The 22809-nt window shown below is 45.6% G+C and overlaps 1 protein-coding gene across 3 annotated transcripts in view; it reads right to left on the bottom strand.

The window, feature by feature from the left end:
• The window catches only part of LOC306930309 (mitogen-activated protein kinase kinase kinase kinase 4-like), a 102690-nt gene extending 82182 nt beyond the window's left edge, over positions 1-20508 (bottom strand). For all 3 annotated transcript variants that reach the window (XM_079511194.1, XM_079511196.1, XM_079511195.1), the window contains exons 1-2: positions 20342-20508; positions 16995-17060 (exon numbers count right to left, since the gene is read on the bottom strand). In XM_079511194.1, the coding sequence (XP_079367320.1) occupies positions 16995-17060; positions 20342-20485 (210 nt within the window). In that variant the 5' untranslated portion in view covers positions 20486-20508. The remainder of the gene's footprint in view (positions 1-16994; positions 17061-20341) is intronic.
• Positions 20509-22809: the final 2301 nt, after the last annotated feature.

Genomic DNA, 22809 nt, shown 5'->3' with positions numbered 1-22809 from the left:
ATGTGTTCTTTGTCGCCAGTCAGTGTTGCGTGCCGAGTTATTCATGGTGTAAATCAATCGGTAGGAGAGCGAGTGTTATGGTGCAGAGTGATTTGAACCCAATATGCAGAGTCACAGGAAACAGTGTTGATTTTAGAGTATTTAATGAGGAAAATAGGAATCCAGGCATAAATCTCACAATAGAGTAGAACACAGGAAACCAGAACAAAACTCACACTTTGAGTAGAATGCAGGAATCAGGAATCAAATCATAAATGTCCAAAAGTCAAAACCAGGAACAACAGGAAAACCAGGAACATGCATCTGCTACAACAAAACTATGAACTGACAAATGTGGTTTGCAATGAGTCCAGTGATATAGGGGGCAGGCTGATTGTAGAAGTGTTCACAGGTGGGATGACGAGGGAGTTGGAGACAGGTGAGTGAAGGGGACTGCAGTGTGAAGGAATGGAATGTGGGAGTGGCCAGGGCTGACATGGTCTGTGGAGAGACAGATCATGACAGTACCCCCCCCCTCAAGGGACGGATACCAGACGTCCCACAACATTGCCAAGGGACGAGCAGGGCGGGTGGAGGGGGCCTGGAGGAGGGAAACTGAGGCGCAGGACCAGAGCAAAGGGGATCTTCAGGGGGGCGGCCAGGATGACGGCCAGAGGCAGGGCTGGTGACTTCAGGGGGACGTCCAGGAGGATGGGAGGTGGCAGAACGAGCGCCATCTGGGGGTCGGCCAGGATGCTGGGATGAGGCAGTGACATCATCCGGAGGGCGGCCCGGAGGTCGAGACGAGGCGGAGGAGGCGCCGTCAGGAGGGAGGCCCGGAGGTCGAGACGAGGCGGAGGAGGCGCCGTCAGGAGGGCGGCCAGGAGGCCGAGACGAGGCGGAGGACCTTGGAAGCGGAGCCGGGTAAGCTGCCGACGGAGGCGACGCCAGGGATGCTGCAGACGGAGGCGACGCCGGGGATGCTGCAGACGGAGGCGACGCCGGAGGTGCTGCAGGCAGAGCTGCAGGCAGAGCTGCAGGAAGAGGAGATGGAGCTGCAGGCGGGCCTGCAGACACAGGAGGCGGGGCTGCCAGCGCAGGAGGCGGGGATGCAGGCGGAGCTGCCGACACTGGAGGCGGAACTGCAGACGATGGAGGCAGGGCTGCAGGTGGAACTGCAGACACTGGAGGCAGGGCTGCAGGCGGAACTGCAGGTGGAGCTGCAGGCTGGACTGCAGGTGGAGCTGCAGACGGGACTGCAGGTGGAGCTGCAGGCGGGACTGCAGGCGGAGGAGGCGGAGCTGCAGGCGGAACTGCAGGCGGAGGAGGCGGAGCTGCAGGCGGAACTGCAGGCAGAGGAGGCGGAGCTGCAGGCGGAACTGCAGGCAGAGGAGGCGGAGCTGCAGGCGAAACTGCAGGCGGAGGAGGCGGAGCTGCAGGCGAAACTGCAGGCGGAGGAGGCGGAGCTGCAGGCGAAACTGCAGGCGGAGGAGGCGGAGCTGCAGGCGGAGGAGGCGGAGCTGCAGGCGGAACTGCAGGCGGAACTGCAGGCGGAGCTGCAGGCGGAGGAGGTGGAGCTGCAGGCGGGGCTGCAGGCGGAGCTGCAGGCGGAACTGCACTCAGGACAGGAGGAGGATGCTGCAGACTCTGGAGACGGAACCCCAGAGGACTCTTCACACCCCGGAGACGAGGAGGATGCTGCGGACTCTGGAGACGGAACCCCAGAGGACTCTGCACACCCCGGATACGAGGAGGATGCTGGGACCCCAGAGAACACTGCACACCCAGGGGATGAGGAGGGTGCTGCAGACTCTGGAGATGGAGAGCCATTGCCCAACACACCTGGCAGCTGTAGGAAGCAGCTGACCAGATAGCCCAGGAGCAGAGCCTCCATAACCTCAGGCCGACACCGGTCACCACTGGAGACAACCGACAAGGGCTCTGGCAGGTCATCGGCTGATATGGCTGTTGAGAGTGCAGAGGGCGCAGGCAGGACATCTAGGGAGATGGCTGGCAAGGGCTCTGGCAGGTCAGCAGGAGATTCAGCCGGTGAGGGTGCAGAGGGCGCAGGCAGGTCACCAATGGAGACAGCTGGCAAGGGCTCGTGGGGTACCCCCCTCTCAAGGGACGGATTCCAGACGTCCCACCGCTTCAATGAGGAACGAGCAGGGTGGGTGGAGGGGGTCCGGAGGAGGGAGACCAGGGCTGGGCACAGAGTCTCAGGTGGGCGGCCTGAACAGGACGGTGGAGAGCTGGGCAGGCTGGGTGGAGGTTCCTGGCGGTGTAGGCGGCCATGCCTTTTCCTAGCAGGCCCCCGGTTCCCCACACTGTCAGGACAGGCTGGCCGGGTGGGCTTGGTGGCTGGGAGACCCAGGGAGACACCCCCCCGCCTGTTGACACAACGGGGACCTCCCCGAGCCAGACGGGTGCCATAAAACGGATTAGTGGCATGAAGTTGTTCTGAATGAACTTCATTGCCTCGAAAATGGGAAAAATAATCCATAGACTGGGTGCCCTGCTGGTTAGCATCCAGGCTAGCGGGACGCAGGCTCATCACTCCAACCCTAACAAAATTAGGAGCTGGCTGGGAAGCATGTGGTAGTGAGCTGGTGTCAAAGTTCTTAAGCCACCCACAAACCACATCAAAATGGGGGACACAATGGCTTGTCCATGGCCTCTCTGTAAACCACTGCTGCTGGACTGAAATCTCCTTTAGAAGTTCAGCACGCAGGTTAGGAGGAGAGGCCACAAGACGATTCACCACACTTTCAAAGAGCAACACCCTCTTTGTCAACACTCGTAACTCTGCTGGGTTCATCTTTATGGTCAGTTCATACTGTTATGGTGCAGAGTGATTTGAACCCAATATGCAGAGTCACAGGAAACAGTGTTGATTTTAGAGTATTTAATGAGGAAAATAGGAATCCAGGCATAAATCTCACAATAGAGTAGAACACAGGAAACCAGAACAAAACTCACACTTTGAGTAGAATGCAGGAATCAGGAATCAAATCATAAATGTCCAAAAGTCAAAACCAGGAACAACAGGAAAACCAGGAACATGCATCTGCTACAACAAAACTATGAACTGACAAATGTGGTTTGCAATGAGTCCAGTGATATAGGGGGCAGGCTGATTGTAGAAGTGTTCACAGGTGGGATGACGAGGGAGTTGGAGACAGGTGAGTGAAGGGGACTGCAGTGTGAAGGAATGGAATGTGGGAGTGGCCAGGGCTGACATGGTCTGTGGAGAGACAGATCATGACAGCGAGAGTGAGATTAATGACACCTCATCATCTGTGTTGTCGAGGAGTTTACGTTCTCTGTCGGGTGGAAAACTCCTGTATGTCCCAAAAACGTTCTTTTGTGTATCGTTGTTTTCGATATTTTCACTACTTTGGTGCGACACTCTTGCGTAACTGATGTGTTAATTTATGAGATTTATGACAAAACGTCAAAAGTTGAAATATGGAGTTGTGAGGTTTCTGCCCGACGACATGTTTGTGTGTGTGTGAGAGAGAGAGAGAGAGAGAGAGAGGGGGGGGGGGGAGGAAACAGAGAGAGGGTGAAGGAAGAGGATGGTAGAGGTGAAAGGGAGAAGGGAAGGAAGCTGGGGGGGCTGACGTCTCCAAAGGTTTAGAGCTGTGTGTGTGTGTGTGTGGGGGGGGGGGGGGGGGGGGGGTCTCTGATCAGCTTAAAGCCGCCACCACTTCCATTTCATGACAGTCTTAAAAAAGGCTGTTTGCCGTAATAGAAGCAGACATGTTTGATACCTCAGAGTGACTCTAAATGACAGTGAATAACATCTGGATCAGAGAGAGAGATGGCTGAAACCTGTGGTGGAAGAAGTACGCAGATGTTTTTACTTAAGAAAAAGTAGCAATACCACAATGTAGTAATACTCAAAATAACAAGCAAAATGCTGCTTTCAGATTTTCACTCTTACCACAAGCACCAAGTACAGAAAAAAGGTTTTCCAAATGTGTCAAAATATTTGGAAAACCGCCCAGCTACAAGCTCACGCAGGTCGTCTATTTTCGAATAGACAAAAATAGAGCTTAATTGGTTGACACGGGTGTTGTCATTATTGTCATCTTATGTCATATTTTCCAATAATTATTGTGGAGTAAAACATACAATAGTTCTGAGACTATAGTGGAGAACAAGTACAAAGTAAAGTAAAAGTATCTACATTTTTTCCTCAAATGCTGTAATTGAGTACATGTCCTTTTTTTTAGGGGAGAGTGAGCGAGAGAGAGAGAGTGACGCACACTCGTGGTGTTGTGTTGCATGCAGCTGATTGCTGCTTTGAGCAGGATGTGTGTGTGTGTGTGTGTGTGTGTGTGTGTGTGTGTGTGTGTGTGTGTGTGTGTGTGTGTGTGTGTGTGTGTGTGTGTGTGTGTGTGCGTGTTCACTTGTGCATGACGTCAAAAAGCCACACCGAGATTTTGTTTTGTTTTTAGGAAGTAGCCCAGATTGCATTATGTTTCAACGACACAACTCTGAAACATAGCAAGTTTGTTGTGCATTGGAAAGATTTCAGGAAAAGAGGAAATATTCACAAAGGTTCTGGGAAAACGTCAAGGTTTTACACAGTAAAAGAAAGCATTACTATTACTATTTTTTTAATTTATTATTTACAATTTGTTCGATTGGTGCTGGGGTTTGGGGGTAGGATTTTTAAAAATGAGGCAAGGGGCAAGCCACTGATTGTAGTTGGCAAAGAATTTGAATTATGTTTTATGTGCATTTTCTTTGTATGCCTGTACCTGTGGCTTTTATCCAAAAATGAAATATATATTTTTTTTTAAGCATTACTTAATTGCATTTATAAATGCATAATAATGCACTTCAAGGTTGTCTTTATTTGTCTCCCTTAGGAGAAATTTGTCTTGGAAATAAAATAAGATATAAAATAGATAAAGAAGATAAAGATAAAGAAAAACACCATGAAACACACCAATATACAAAACAGAGATATTGCACACATTCCATTGATAAAGTGCAACTAGTTCAATAAAGTGCATCTAGTTAATCTCTGATTAAGCATAATGATTGACAGAGGAACAAATGAATAAATCTATTATACACACACAGTGGAGTTCTATATCTCCTGCCGGATGGAACCGTACTCTCGGGTCAATACATGCAAAGGGTCGGATACGATATTCCGAGCTTGTCTTATTACTTGCTTGTTCAAAAATGGCCTGGGGAGTGACCGGGGGGGGGGGGGGACATGATCGCCATGATCTTCCCAGCCATATTTGCTATAGCCAAGCGATTTGAAATTTGTATTTAAACCAGCTGGGCATACCATACCTCAAGATAGATTCTATACTAGCTCTGTAAACGGTCAACATAATATTTACACTGACTCCGAAAAGCCTAAGTCAGGGGTGCCCACACATTTATGACGTGAGATCTACTTTCAAAATGACCAGCTCAACAAGATCTACCCACTGAAAAAACAAGTGTACCATTGCTGAAAATAGTTTAAATATATAATGTACCTGGGGGGGCTTTGGAATAGGGAGGCAGTTTCTGCTGTCAAAATATGTCCCCCCCGTATTTAACTTAAACGCCCAATGCATTCTCAATGGCAATAGCACAAACTTTGCCATGCTACTAGTCCTACATACCTACATACACCTAGAAACCCCATTCAAACCTATTTAGGTTCATCTTACGGTGGACATGTTTGCCTGAAAAGAAATCTTTTAAATGTTTCATAGTTTTAGAAATATATAGTGCAAGAGCCAAGGACACTTCGACACCAACTCTGGGGGAGCCCAGGTTCGAACTGGCAACCTTGCAGTTACCATCCAGCCACTCTACCCCCTGAGCCACCGCCACCCTGTTTTGGTTTGGTTTGACTATAGTTTATGACAGAATGGAGAGAGAAAGCTAATCATTCATTGACAAAGTACATTTGGAATTTGTCACCCATCCTACACACCCTAGTCTTGGAAGAAAGTGATGAAAGTGAACTGATGTATCTCTGAACACAGTGTTGTAACATGCGTGTGCCACTACCAGCTCAGGTCCTCATCGATCTGCACTCCCAGGTATAGGAGGAGACCTGTTTGATGGTAAATGGTGCATTTATATAGCACCTTTATCCAAGGTGCTTTTACATATAGATTGTGCATTACATTCACCCATTCACACACACACCGATGGCGGCGGAAACCATGCAAGGCACCAACCAGCACATCGGTAGCAATTAGGGGTTCAGAGTCTTGCTCAAGGCCATTTCGACACTAACTCTGGGGGAGCCCGGGTTCGAACTGTCAACCTTGCGGTTACCGCATCCGGCCACTCTACCCCTGAGCCACCGCCGCCAATGTTATGGTCATGAACACTAATCATGGTCCCCTATGGACCTGGGGTCTACTATGACCTCCTGTTTGGTTTAAATTTCTTTTCAGATGATTTGATTTGATGATGTCTTACTTCATCGCCCTGTATACAGGTCTCGCACAAAAGTAGTGAAAATAGCAGAGCTCACAAGGAATTTTAACACATCGACTGCATAACCGGCCATATACATGTATTCCATTGGGCCTCATTCACAACGGCGTTTACGCTCATAACGTTACGTAGCGTGAGCGGAGCGTGAGCGGACAGGCATTTACGTGGATTCCCACATTACGTGGGAATTCATGAAGTTGAACGTGAACTTGACGGTGACGTTGTTTGGTCGGAAACTCCGCTATAAGCTGCGCCAGCTCTCATGGTCGTGTACTGCTTGCGTATATTTATTCAGAAGGCTTTAGTCTTCATGCTGACTCAATTAAAAGTCCCCAAACCTCAGATAAAATATGTAGGCATGTGTCAACATTGGTCAGCACATAAAAAAAATGATAGCTTATATAAAAGCCAAGTATCACTTGTATACCTAAATGCAAGCATTCTAGAGGCAGGTTAGCCTAGAGTCCCATACAGAAACTGCCCCTGCAAGCCCGACACCTTTTTATTTATTTATTAGGATATTTCTAGCATGCGCGATTGCGCTGCTCACTTGACAGCTTTCTACTCGCAGTGCAACGCGTTGTGAGCTTGTAGATCGGCTCTCGCGGACTCGCGCTGCATGTTAAAAAACAAACTCACAATTATTATAAGAACATACACTTATCTGCATTCTGCACTGTACGAATCCAACGTTGTTTAGTATAGTAATGCCTGCAGTAGGCCTATTGAAATTGTTTTGTTATGGAGCTCCTTTGAGTCACACTGTCGGTGTGTGTGTGTGTGTGTGTGGACAGTCCAATCTGGGTGAAATTCACATTGGAAAATGAATATAACGGCGAGCCTGGCCCGGACAGAACAGATTATTTCTATGGTTCACAGACATGCCGGTCTGACAGACAGACAGCAGTCACGAGGGCTAATTAGCCCTATAAAAATATAGAAGTCCACATTATTGCATCAGCGCGTGCAATTCGGCCAGTCATAGTTTGAAGCCAGTGCACCTTAATTAATTATAATATGGGGAACTTATAGCTAGGCTGTAGGCTACTACATTGATCTCATCATGAGATCAATCAAGTTTGGTGCCAAATGTCCCGTGAATCATTTTAATATGACGACATCATGAAATGAACCTGCACTTAGATCTGACAAAGAGGAGGCTACCCGCCGTAAATGGTTGAAAATTTAAATAGCTATAGGCCTATGTCTACGTGTCCATGATCAGAACAAATCCATTCTCCACATGGCATTCAGACAGATGACAGTGAGATGATATTAATCTATTCCACGCATGAATCAATGCAGCTCTGATAAAAATATCGGATATATGTTTTACCTATGCAAAGGTGTGAGTGAGCAATTGTTCAATAGAAAAGAAAAGGCTTTATAATATAATTGCCAAGTATAGGCTAGCTTGCTGCCTTGGTCCCGAACTTAAATAAATAAATGGCCAAGCTGCATTTTATACCGTAAGTCAGCTTGCCATTGCTGTAGCGGTGCGGAGCAGCGTTCACCGTTTTGTAAGCTTGGGAAAATGATTTATATAGTTTAATGGTAGGCAATAAACAATATAATGAATCACGCACAAATGTAATGGTATATGGATGTAAAAAAAGAGACTGCAGGTGGTGGTCGTCGCTCCGGCGCTTGACATGGTCAGATCATTTTCTTTTAATTTCCTGTCCTTTGATGGATTGAGTGTCAGTTTGTATGGTAGGCCTATAGTGGTATACTTTATACAATGGTGCAAAAACTTGTTTGTGGTCCTGTGGAATTAGGAAATTAATAGAGGGCTATATTCATGATATATCTGCACAGCACTGACTGACCGCGGCAGTATAGCCTAATTTCTTTCCAGCAATCATTTTTATTTTAATTTGTGAAGCCACTATACTAGAAAATATCATTATTTTGTTGCATTCCGTCAGGAGGACCTCTATTTCGTTTGAGCTGTAAGGCCTATAGTTATTTTTTGTTTTTTTGACTGCTGTCTGCTGAGTCATGCTTGACGCCTTTTATGGTGTGAAATGGGGCGTGGATCAATGCAAATGAAGTTATCCGCTGATTTTCCGATCATTTGGCACCCGCTCGCATTCACCTGCGTACCTCACAACATACACCTGCGTACCTGTGGTACACACCGCTCTTTGAATTGCACGGCAAAACAACGTTGCGTGATCGGACGGAATTTCCCGCATCTGTTTACGCTTCCGTTACGCTTCCGATACACTCTGGCGTATTTCTCCTTTGTGAATGAGGACCATTGTCTTTTAATTTGCTGTTGTTTTGAATATTATTATAAAAATCCGGCTTTGTCGTGACGTTGCTGACGCGTTATGATGACGTAACCGGAAATCTGCCTAGAACTGGCTTGCAAGGGCTTCTGGGAAACTGACTCCAATGCAAAGTGAAACGAGAGGGCATGGACAACGCTTTGATCTTTGTCTGTGAGTCGGATCGCGGGATTGGCTTTTGTGTCGGCTCAATAAAGCGTGGAACCATTTTCAGCCGGATTTTCATCATAAGGAGGTACAAGTACGACGCTTTGACGCCTCAAAGGTAACTGTAAACACCGGCAGTCAATGTAACATGTTAATATAGACTATAAAGAGCGGAATGAGTTAAGTTGAAGATCGGCTCTTTTCATTGTTTTAAAATGTTTTTAAAATAATTAAAAAGGGAACCATTTTGGACATACAAGGCTTCCACCCGACTGTGACCAAAGTGGAGAAGGGGCTGCCGACACTTCTTCTCGTGCCATTTTTACTTAGTTTGTTATTTTAAAACAAATAACAATGAAAGCCTGAAAACTAAGGGTTTCTGGGACAAAGAGGATTCCTTGCATCACTTGTCCGAGTTCCAGTGGTGACACACACACACACACACACACACACACACACACACACACACACACACACACACACACACACACACACACACACACACACACACACACACACACACACACACACACACACACACACACACACACACACACACACACACACACACACACACACACACACACACACACACAGGGCGTTTCCCAGTTTAGAAAGAGGCACTTCCCTTCCCGGCAAAAAACGCTGTTAGGTCATGAGGTGCACTGCACGTGCGTGCGTGTGCGTGTGTGTGAGACTGTGCGTGCGCGTGTGCATGTGAGACAGATGACTGCATGATGAGTAACAGTTGCATGTTGCTGATCTTGCATTAAGACAGTCTCAATGGGACAAAATGAAACGGACCAATCAACCCATTCACTAATCAATCAATTAATTCAAATGTAAAGCAAGTTACATAATTTGAGTGTGAATAGCCCATCGACAAGCTCACAACACATATTTTCAAAAGAGACAGAAAAACTACATATTTTGCGTATATTTTTGAAAAGACACAAATCTTCTATGCATGTGGCGCAAAATGCTATTCAAGGCCTGGGCCGCGTGCGCTTGAGCGGTCCAAGCACCTAGGCCGGTAATCCAGCCTGACGGCGTGTCGCGGGTTTGAGTCGCGGCCTTTGCCGCATGTCTATATATATATATATATCTTTTAAAAAAAAATTATTCAAAACAGAATGAGTTATATCACAGTGAAAAGTTCAAGTTCACCCCCAAGGCACTCTCAAGGCAAATAATGTTATTACTTTCCTATGTATTTTTTTTTCTTTCTTTCTTTTCTTGTCCTCGTTAGTGTAATGTCACTTATTTGAACCGAGAGAAAATGAACATGTCTTATAATATGAAACAAATTGCCTGTAAATGATCTTAGCAATAAACAAGTTAATAAAATATTAAAAAATTAAAAAAAGCAGAATGAAAAGCTAGCATTGTTCTTCAAGAAGATGGAATGCACAGTTTTCCCGTCGGGCTATACCTGAAAGCAAACTCCACTTTTTATTTACTTGCCACGGGCTGTCGGGCAACCATTAGTGTCAACCACTGCACCGGGCTGTCAGGGGGGGGGGTGTGTGGGTTCGTACCCGGGGGCCACAGGCCTTCTCTAGCACCCACGCCATCCCCATGTGACTGTTCCTGCTCACAATACCTCCTTTAACACCATTAAATGGGAGTGTGTGTGTGTGTGTGTGTGTGTGTGTGTGTGTGTGTGTGTGTGTGTGTGTGTGTGTGTGTGTGTGTGTGTGTGTGTGTGTGTGTGTGTGTGCATGTTCGTTTAACAGTTGACTCATGAAAAGAGGAGAGGGAAAGAGAGGAGAGGAGGGAAGGGAAGGGAGAGGAGAGAATAGGGTGATTGTCTAATACAGGCCTCTCTCTCTCTCTCTCTCTGAGCTGTCCTGTCTACCTCTCTCTACCTCCTTCTCCCATCCCATCTCTCCTCCTAGTCTATCTCAGCATGACAGACAACTGTCCTATCGCTATTTCAATGTTAAATATAACATTATGGCTGCATTGTCTCATGTATGAACCATGTATGTCACAGTTTCCTTTTCAATTATAAAAATACAATTGTGATTAGGCATGTAAAGTTTTATCGTAAATCGATTCAAACTGCTAATCGATTTAATAAAAAAAATGTAAAAGAAATGTATCATGTTGCACAAAATTGCGCAAAAAACAGAAAATACAGGATCTCAGTAAGAGAGTTGATAAAAAAAATGAGTTCCAGTCATTTGCTACTGTGTTAAAAACAGGATAAGGAAAACAAAGTATTATGAAGAAGAGGAGAGGAGAGGAGAGGAGAGGAGGAGAGGAGAGGAGAGGAGAGGAGAGAGGAGATTTGTGCAAGATAAATAAGAAAAATAAGAAAAATTGTGAAAAATCATATCGTGTGAACCTAGTACCGTGATTTGATCGTATCATGAGTTGAGTGAATCGACACATGCTGCCTAATTGTGATATATTACATTTTCACTACTTTTGTATAATGAAGTAGGGCATTCATTTACCTAAACAAAGTTGAAATATGGAAATACAAGGTTTCCACCTGACACGGATGACATATTCTGGTTTAGTAGTTTCATTTATCTGCATAAATCCAAATTTGCACCAAAACAGTATAGGCGTGTCACAATTAGTACACAATCGCTTGGGTGGAATCATTTGGAGAAAAGAAAACATTCATAGATGTCATACAGACGTGTTTGACAGCTGTCAATACATGGTTTTGTTATTGTGTAATTTCAGATATTAGAATTGATCCACATAAACCATCAATTCTTACTAAACTTGACTCTGTACTTGGTCTGCTCACTTTCCTTTCACAGATCTATAAGCTTGCAGATGTGCCATTTTCAGCTAATGTTCCCGTTGGGTTCAAGTGGTTAATGTAATTTATTTATTTAGTTCCTAAATTACACAAACATTGGGGGGGGCCCCTGTAGTAACTTGAAAAAAAAACAGCGCACCAAGTACAGTTGCAACTGGTTTTACTACGAATAGACTGAGGGTTCATGTGGTTATAAAAGACTGTGTGGTGCTTATGAATACACTATATAACACTGCTCTCTGTTCACCCCCCACTTGAAAAAGCAACACCAAGTCTGCACACGAGATCGCCTCAGAAAATGCCCTCAGAAATCTGTTAGGACTTAGAAGACATTTGTAGAATCGACCTCAGGTCAAAATGGGTTAAAGCCGATCTTAGTACTGTATAAACGCAGTCACGCACGCGCAGGCACGCACGCATGTGCACGCGCGCATGCACACACACACACACACACGCACGCACGCTTTTGCATGCAAAATATTATCTCAGGGTGTTTTTTTGTCAGGGCGAAGTCTGCACATGCTAGCTTTGGGTCGCATTTCTACCAGCTGCTTCGTAGAAGCGGCAGGTTAGTGTTTACCTGGGAAACTTGCGACCGGTAGACGGACACAGCTAGTCTTTCTGCTGAGTGTTGCCAAGTCTGCATATTTCCAGCCTAACGTGGATTCATTCACAGTTGCTTGCCTGGTTTGGTTTTTGGAGGCTGCTTAGCTTATTTCTGTCACGACAGTTGCCACCACTGGCAACAACCCATAACATCCCATCGTCTGCACGGCATGGTTAGTCGAGCAGTTCTGATTGGCTGCCTCGTCTCCAGCCATGTTGCCTCAGAATTCTTTAGGGTCACTAATTTGAGCATAACAGCGGAGCGCAGCTAAAATGTGGCATAACGTCAGCAGCAGACCCACAGATAATAATGCAGCTGGTAATTCATTGATTTAATCAATTTGTAGGTAACCTATCTACAAGCTCTCAACGTGTCGCAGCGCGTCGCGTTGTGAGCTTGTAGATCAGCAATTTTTTGTCCAAAAGTGCCCCAGCCCCTGCCCCTCTAACACTCTCTGCACGTGCCTGATCACAGACCACAGGTAACGTTACAGATGATCAGATGTTACAATAGTCACAGGGTTGAGAATCACTGGTTCATTGTCAGCGGCTGTGGTTGGATGTGAGTGTACTAAATTCTAAATGCTCACTACATGATGTAAAGTGAGTGTGACCCCGCATTACATCGCAGTCATCTGCGAGGTAACACGCACGGACACGCGCACCCATGCACAATTGCACATGCACGCGAACACACACACTAGCTCTATCAGTAGTACAATGAGAAAAGTCCCAAACAAAAGTGTTTTCTTAAGGAGAGCTGTGTGTGTATTGTTTCACAGACCCAGTTCTTGTCTTAGACGCACACACACGCACGCGCGCACACACGCACACACGCGCGCACACACACACACACACACACACACACACACACACACACACACACCCTTGAGGAACTCTGCCAGCGGCTGGGATTCGAACCCGGGTCTCCCGCGTGAGGAAGGGACAATAAAGGGCGGCGGTGGCTCAGGGGTAGAGTGGCCGGATGATAACCGCAAGGATGCCCAGTTCGATCCCTTTGGGCTCCCCCAGAGTTAGTGTCGAAGTGTCCTTGAGCAAGACACTGAACCCCTAATTGCTCCTTATGTGCTGGTTGGTGCCTTGCATGGTTTCCGCCGCCATCGGTGTGCCAGTGTGTGTGTGAATGTAATGCTTGATGCTATGTAAAGTGCCTTGGATAAAGGCGCTATATAAATGCACCATTTACCAAACCAAATCTTAACCACTAGCCTAAAAAGGGGAAATCCCGCCCCACCTTTTGGTCTTCAGGGGCCAGCACTGAGCCGCTACATACTAATTCCTGCTTATAACCACGCCCCCGGGCAAGTTAAGTTTACTGAGGTTAAGGTTAGGGTAACTACACAACCCAAACCTCTACCAAGGTAACTACACAACCCAAACCTCTACCAAGGTAACTACACAACCCTCTACCAAGGTAACAACACAACCCAAACCTCTACCAAGGTAACTACACAACCCAAACCTCTACCAAGGTAACTACACAACCCAAACATCTACCAAAGTAACTACACAACCCAAACCTCTACCAAGGTAACTACACAACCCTCTACCAAGGTAACTACACAACCCTCTACCAAGGTAACTACACAACCCAAACCTCTACCAAAGTAACTACACAACCCAAACCTCTACCAAGGTAACTACACAACCCTCTACCAAGGTAACTTCACAACCCAAACCTCTACCAAGGTAACTACACAACCCTCTACCAAGGTAACTTCACAACCCAAACCTCTACCAAAGTAACTACACAACCCAAACATCTACCAAGGTAACTACACAACCCAAACCTCTACCAAGGTAACTACACAACCCAAACCTCTACCAAGGTAACTACACAACCCAAACCTCTACCAAGGTAACTACACAACCCAAACCTCTGCCAAGGTAACTACACAACCCTCTACCAAGGTAACTACACAAACCTCTACCAAGGTAACTACACAACCCAAACCTCTACCAAGGTAACTACACAACCCTCTACCAAGGTAACTACACAACCCTCTACCAAAGTAACTACACAACCCAAACCTCTACCAAGGTAACTACAACCCAAACCTCTACCAAGGTAACTACACAACCCAAACCTCTACCAAGGTAACTACACAACCCAAACCTCTGCCAAGGTAACTACACAACCCTCTACCAAGGTAACTACACAACCCAAACCTCTACCAAGGTAACTACACAACCCAAACCTCTGCCAAGGTAACTACACAACCCTCTACCAAGGTAACTACACAACCCAAACCTCTACCAAGGTAACTACACAACCCTCTACCAAGGTAACTACACAACCCAAACCTCTACCAAGGTTACTACACAACCCAACCCTCTACCAAGGTAACTACACAACCCAAACCTCTACCAAGGTAACTACACAACCCTCTACCAAGGTAACTACAACCCAAACCTCTACCAAGGTTACTACAACCCAAACCTCTACCAAGGTAACTACACAACCCTCTACCAAGGTAACTACAACCCAAACCTCTACCAAGGTTACTACACAACCCTCTACCAAGGTAACTACACAACCCTCTACCAAGGTAACTACAACCCAAACCTCTACCAAGGTAACTACAACCCAAACCTCTACCAAGGTAACTACACAACCCTCTACCAAGGTAACTACACAACCCAAACCTCTACCAAGGTAACTACACAACCCAAACCTCTACCAAGGTAACTACAACCCAAACCTCTACCAAGGTAACTACACAACCCAAACCTCTACCAAGGTAACTACACAACCCAAACCTCTGCCAAAGTGGTCTTGCAATACAGTACCAAATGTATCCATTATGCAGTATGTCACATTTCAAAAGTTTTCAAATGTACACTGTACAAAATAGCTACAATCACAGTAGATAATGTAAATTTTGTTCAAAATCTACAAAGTAGCTATTAACTAAAGTTTTCAAGTAGTGGAGTAAAAAGTACAATGTGGACAAATACATATTACTTTGAGGGTCCTCGACGTGAAAATGTTTGAGAACCCCTGCACGCTACTTCGCGAGACATGGTTAAAGCATTTCTGGGGGTCCCCAGCCCAAAAACGTTGAGAACCCCTGCCCTACTTGATCACACAAAAGCAGCAAAAGTAGGAGATCCGCAAGCTCGTTTTGACCTTGTCGATCTGCTACTTTCGATGCTTTTGAAAAGTTTGTAAATCCTGAAAAGTAACAGTTGGACATAATGAGGTTCCCCACACGACAGAGACGACATTACACATCTGGTGGAGAGACAAAATAAGCAATGTGGACATTGTGCAAAAAATAAACAACAAGCCGACCGAGATCCTATTCGATGTACAAATTGGAGAGAGAAAGTGGAGTTGAGCGGTCACCGGTCACGCACGCACACGTGCAGATGCACGCGCACACGCACACACACACACATCGCCCGAACAAGCCCTGAAACGGGACCCCCGGGGGAGAAGGAAAACGAGTTCACCCCATGCAGGAACAGCTGGAGAAGAGGTGTCATAAATGTCAGAGTGGACTCAACATTAAGCTACAGCCCTGTGTGTGGTTGAACCTGGGAAACATGTTGACGCTCTGTTTGCAATTCATCTCATGTACAATGAGCGTATAATCTCTGGGACCTTAAAAAAACAGAGCCTGTGGTTTTCAAACCTTTTCATAATTATGAAGGACAATTATTTATTTGGCATTTGAGCCATATGGACCACCATTTGATGAGATTTAGCCTCTCAGACCATAAGACTTTTTTGTGGCCTACATGCCCCCCTATCTATGGAGCAAAGGGCACATAAGTCAAGTAAGTCATTGGTTGTAAATATGGGTTTTGATAACATGTTGAATATAAAGGGCTCATTGCCCAGCCTTGCTGCATGCATGTGTGTCCGTATAGCAGCAGTCTGACTCTGCAGACCTACACACTACACTGCCTCTACTGTCCCTTGAGTTTTGCAACATTTCCTCTTTCCAGTAAATCAAACATCGCTAGAGGGAACACACCCATCTTCAGCGAATCACACACACATGTGTGCATGAAAATACACACAAGTGCACGCATGCACACGTACGTCGCGCACGCACTGTACTTGTGAGGACGTTTTAGGAGTAAAATTTAACGAATGCCATATTTCCCTTCTTTTTTTTAAAGCGGATCTACAAGTTTGCGACACATTGTGAGTAATGCAAGTACAGTATACACACGCACGCATGCGCGCTCCCTCCCTGGCCCTCACTCTGAACGCCCAACTCTTAAAATAGGCCCCATTTCAAGGTGAGAACCACAGCAGATGTGGTTGGTCTCTTCGTCCACGCATGCCATGCCGCCCCCTACTCACTTTATACTGTCATGGTCCTCACAAGTGTAGTCAAACACTCACAGCAGGAGTGTGTGAAAGCGGTTTGCACCCAGGGCACAGTGCACTGCAGAGTGTGACCAGGATGTGTGTGCACGCACACGCACACACACACACCCCTTACAAACCGCAAACCACATACACACACAAGATAACTGTGATAGGGAAGTGTGCTCCACCCAGGGAGGCCTAAAAGATGCTGCCGCACTGTGCGTGTGTGCGTGCGTGCGTGCGTGTGTGCGTGCGTGCGTACACAAGAGAGAGAGAGAGAGAAGGGGTGGGGCAGAAGTCAGTGACAAAGATCAGAGAGAATAAAAATCTAAAATACATTTTGTTTTGTGGGAGTTGAACTACCAACCTTGTAGACTTGCCCATAGGTGCCGTTGCCCACCACCTCCACCAGCTCAAAGATGCCTGCTGGGTCCTAAAAACAAAGGAGACAAGCTTCCTTGGTCAAAAACAAAACTATTCATATACAATACACCAACAATAATAATGGATTGCATTTTATAGCACTTTTACAAGTGCTCAAAGCGCTTTACATTCATTCATTGTTCGTTCATTCATTCATACATTGGGAGGCGCTTCACAGTCGATGACCGGGTCCTCACTTCCTACATTCACACACCAATGGTGGCCCCGTGGCAAGCTCACACCGACCAACTCATTGGAGGCAATGTAGGGTTCAGTGTCTTGCCCAAGGACACTTCGACATGTGGGCAGGAGGAGCCGGGATTCAAACCGCCGACCCAGGGATCATTGGACGAACTCCTCTACCTCCTGAGCCACAGCCGTCCAATACAATACAACACGACACGATACAATTGTCATCTATTCTGGCTTTCGTGAACACACCAGAAAGTTTTTATGTTGCTGTATTTAGATATTTGATATACATTTTAGCTGCCCCGCCCCCTTCCTATATAAACCCATTATAACTTTGAACTCCATTTTAACCATGATAGATTCATCGAAAACACCCGACCTTTTGTATGGTGACTGATACCGTCATTCTAATTCGTTATTTACCGTTTTCATTTATTTTTTATGATTATTTTTGGAAACTGCCTCCCCCTGGTCAGCTGGGGCGCCTGAGGAGGGCAAAGGAACTGGTCGGAATAACGTGTTCCTTCCACGCGCTACGTCCGGCCTGGGAAATTCCCCCCTGTCAGGTGAAAAGAAGCAGCTTGGACTCCTCATGCATATACACCGTCTCCACACCTTAGCGCAAAACGGTCTTAAGCTGCGCACTTCTTAAGCTCTGCGCAGCTTAAATTCCGAGTTTTTAGACAGCTGGTGGATGGAAAAGAAGATCCACCTCCGCGGACTTTTTGCGTGGAGGAGAGCGTTTCCGGGAATCTGGCCGTCGCGCAAAAAGTCCGCGGAGGTGGAGCTTCTTTTCCATCCACCAGCTGTCTAAAAACTCAGAATTTAAGCTGCGCGCAGCCGAGAACGTGCGCAGCTCTTTCGATGGTGTGGCAGCACCTAGAAGGAAGCATGAGGTCAGTCCGCTGCCCCACCCCCCCAGGTTGGCAGAGGAAGTGTAGCGCCCAGGATTACATTATATAATTGACACTGGGTGAAAAAATGGCTTGCAAAATCGTGGGAAATAAATAAATAATTATAATAATTATTAATAATTATTTTTGCAAAATGTGGCAGACCACGTAGCGCGACGGAGGAGACTAAAGAATAAAACATTATATTTAAAATAAATGAAAACAGAAAATGAAAAACACGGACCCCTCACGTATTAGAAGGACAATATCAGTCACCATAAAAAAGGTCAGGTGTTTTCGATGAATCTATCATGGTTAAAATGGAGTTTGAAGTTACAATGGGTTTCTATAGGAAGGGGGCGGGGCCGCTAAAATGAATATCAAATATCTAAATAGTAAATACTGAAGCTCCTGCAAACAAAATTCAATGTCAAAGGTCTTGTCTGTCCACGACGACATCATTCCGGAAGTAACAGTGATCTTGTGCAACATTTAGGGTTATACCAACCACAAACCGTCTGTCTGTCTGTCTGGAGTACCAACCATAGAGTAATAAAAGAATAGAGACCGGAGCGACAGCCCCGCCGCCCTCCTATTCATTTCAGTGGTAGTTGCTCAGTGGCGTTCCACATTTTTTCGATTTGGGCACCAAAATTTGGTGTCCAAAGTGTAAACGAGTGCTCAATGTTAAAGCCCAGCTGTACGGGGTTTCCTAGTCATAACTCCACGGGTCCGCCTGCAGTCCCACCTCTGACCAGTAGGGCCGAGTGCTTCAACGTTGGAGAGCCTCACTGGGGGCTTGGTACCAACAGGTGAGACAGTGGCGCTGTTGAGCTTCACACTGTGCACAGGTGCATGATGGGAAGCTGAGTTTTGTTGTGTAACACCACTACCAGTCTTTTTCAGCACGAGTGTCTGTCTGTTTTGTAAATTAAATTAACTTGATCACACTACAGCGTCACACAAAAGTATCAAAAGTAGCAGATCCACAAGAAGAGCTTGTAGATATGCTATGTGTGCTGGTTTTTTTCAGAATTGTAATCCTGAAAAGTAACCGTTTTGGACATGAGGTTTCCACCTGGCAGACACCATATAATACAGGTTGTTATACCCACGTAAACCCTCTCTAAAAAGCACCAATGTCTACACCAAATCTCTTTACCCAAACTAGCCTCACAAGCTTGTAGATCTGCTATTATCGGCTAATCTTCCCCCCAGAATGTGGATGGATGCAATGGGCAGTATTATGCGTGTCTTAAGTACCAGGTCTTATTACTTAACTTAAGACCTGGAGGCGTGATCAATGCCATTTGGCTATTCTGAGTGGCCAAACAGCATTGACCACGCCTCCAGGTCTTAAGGTAAGTAATAAGACCTGGTACTTAAGACACGCATAATACTGCCCTATGGATTTAAGTGGTTAATACAAAAATGATAATCCCATTCTTTTTCCAAGATAATTTTGAAAATAGCAGTTCTACAAGCTCATAAGGCGTCACACCGATGCAGCTTGTGAGCTTGTAGATTTTCTATTTGCAAATAGAGCAGGGGTTGAAATGATTTTGACACCGATAGTAACTCATTTTGCTGGGGAACGCGCTCAAGGACCCCTGGGGGTCCCCGGAGGAGCCTTACTTTGAGAACCAGTGGTCTAGACTACAACACTGTCGCAACTCGCATCACAAGTAACACACATTCACAACACACACACACACACACACACACACACACACAGAGAGAGAGAGAGAGAGAGAGAGAGAGAGAATCGGATGATCAACAATCTGTTGAACTTGAATTTAAGACTACTTTTTTCAAACTTTGTCTGTCTGCACTGCATGTTTACTCAACTCTCTCTCTCTCTCTAAGAGAGCAGCAACCGAATGGACCGTTACTTAAGGGTCCATTTGGTTAGGATTGGCTAGGATTGGTTGTGTACAGTCACTACACTCTCAGAGTCACACACAAATGTATAGCTTGACACTAATAATTTCACTGTAGCCTATAACTAACCTCTCTCTCTCTGTCTCTTGAGAGAAATTCTAGCCAAATATGCTACATTTTGCACATTCTCAAAGTTACAAAAGTGACGCTTTAGATATCATTGTATAACTCTCTCTCTCGCTATCCCTCTGTCTCCCTCTCTCCTCTCCCCGGTGCATAAACAAACAGTCTTTATAAGTTTTTAGGACAAACAGCTAATACTCACTCTCAGAGCAGTGAGGTCTATGCTGTCCAGACTTCGGGTCGTGTTTTCCCTCGACATGTCGCTGGATTTCACTTTTCCTCCGTAGTAAGTATAGTGCAGTTTATATAGTTGCTTTATTCTTCTTGTAGCTTGTTTGTGTTGCATATGTGACGGACGGACGCACAGCAGCCAAACTCTCCTTATCCCTCCCTCCCTCCCTCCTCTTCCTCCTCCTCCTCCTCCTAGCAGCTAAACTAACGGTTTTCTTCTTCTTTGCCACGGCGTAGCGTCCATGCCGAGTGTTTACTGCTGTCTGTCTGTCTGTCTTTCTGCCAGAAGAAGCAGAGCGACAGTCACTCAGGAAACTAACCCGGAAAAACCAAAAACCAAGGAGGAAACTTTGCTTGCTCTACCCGCCTCCCTCCCTCCTCAGCGCTCTCGCTCTCTCTCTCTCTCAATTTCTGTCCGTCTGTCTGTCTGTCTGTCTGTGTGTCTCTCTCTCTCTCTGGAGGGGGGCCCCATTTTTTGAGGGGCGCTAGCCCTTATGCCCAGCTGTGTGTGTTTGTGTGTACCCCACACCCTTTGTGTGTTTTGCTAAGGTGTTTTGTGTGTGTAGCGATGATGTGATTGGCTGAGCACGGAATGTGAGGATAAAAACTAAACAGAAAAGCGATTGGCATCTGATGATGTATGATGATATTAAGAGTGCCCATCACGTCACACAAGTGTGATTTATTTTTTGTTGTTTTTTAGTTGATGAAATTGTAAAGTATTGGAATCCAATTCAAGTGAGATTTGTGTTTAGTTATTGTATATTAGGGTGAAGACCCGGCTTGCCGCGTGGCCGTAAGGGCCCGGGTATAGCCACAATTTGCAACACTATTATTGAGTGGTGCAACAGCCAAATTGATCCAATTGATCTGCTTGCAAAACGAAATTAAACTCACCAACATGTGGGGCAAGCTTGAAATATCCTCTTTCAATCTGAAAAGCGTTAATTTGTTTCATAAAAACCCACCATATGTTATGAGCTACTTTCAGTCAATAAATTCCGTGCAGGTGGTTATGTGCAGTCTTGGAGTTTGGAAGCACTTGTTTATTTGTAATGCATCGTGCTGCAGCCTCCTGCATTATGTGCAAATTCGAAACAGGTGGTAGGCTACGCAGGGACGTAGCAGTCGATTCCGACACTTCCAAACTCAACACAAAAATAATAACCTGCACTGAATTTCTTGACAGAAAGTAGCTCATAACATGTCCACGGTGGGTTTTTATGCCCTACAGCTGCAATGTTGGTGAGTTTAACATATTATCCTACAAGCAGATCAGACTATTTGGATCAATGGGCTGTCATTGGAGGGTATTGCAACTCGATCTAGATTCATTCCATTATTAAAAACATCTAGATTTATAGGCCTAGGGCCTATCTGGCACTCTACATAAACTACTTTTTGCTGTAACTTGTAACGTAACTCTTTACATTTTCCCATTCAGTAACGCCATTATAGTTACTGTGTTTTCAATGGGTGAGTTAGAACTAAGTTACCTTCATGTCATGTAAACTGACATGGTGCGCTGAGTGCGCTCCCAGAGTGAAACACGTTCCACATGAGAAAGAGAAAGTGGCTTCCACAGGGAATAACGTCGTCATAAGTAATGTAACTAGTAACTAGTTACTTTCATAATTTAGTAACTAGTAAAGTAATTAGTTACTTTTTCAGACTAGTAACTATAATTATAACTAATTACTTTTTTAAAGTAACTTGAACAACACTGTTGTTGACTGTATGTATGTGCATTTGAGATGTGGTGGAGTAGAAGTACAAACTAATATACAAAATCAAGGAAGGAACACGTTATTCCGACCAGTTCCTTTCCCCTCCATCAGGCGCCCCGGCTGGCCAGGGGGGAGGTAGTTTAGAGACCAGGATTACTGCATGTTTGTGATGGTACCTACCCTAGGGGACACAGGGAGAACATGCAAACTCCACACAGAAAGGCCCTTTCACCAACCCCACCTTGGGTATGGGCACTGATGACGCGGAGGAGAGAACACGCCCCCAGCAGGAATCAAACCCAAGACCTTCTAGCTAGTTAGTCTATATGCACAGAAGCCATACTGAAAATAACTTACAATTTACAATGCAGACACTCTTAGAGCAACTTTACAGTAAGCAAAAACCGTACAACAAAAGGTAATACATCAAATGCATTGAAATAGTCATCAAGGATCACAAGTAAGCTAAGAACCTAACATCAGTCTAACAGTTGAATATTTGTTTTAAAATATTGTGGCATTTCTCCATTAACAGGTGTTACCAATGATACTAACGAAGGCTCTGTTCCATTTATCGTAGAACAGTGGCTCTCTAACCTTCAAATTCCACAGACTCCCATAACTCTGAGAGTTTTCACCATGACGGTCCCTACACCACACTTTGAAACCCACTGGTGTATAGCAGTGTTTCCGATGATCCAATATGCACAGT

The sequence above is a fragment of the Electrona antarctica genome, assembly GCF_951216825.1.
Source record: "Electrona antarctica genome assembly, chromosome: 1".
Classification (NCBI taxonomy): domain Eukaryota; kingdom Metazoa; phylum Chordata; class Actinopteri; order Myctophiformes; family Myctophidae; genus Electrona; species Electrona antarctica.
The sequence above is the reverse complement of the archived record's forward strand: the minus strand, read 5'-3'. Positions and strand labels throughout refer to the sequence as shown.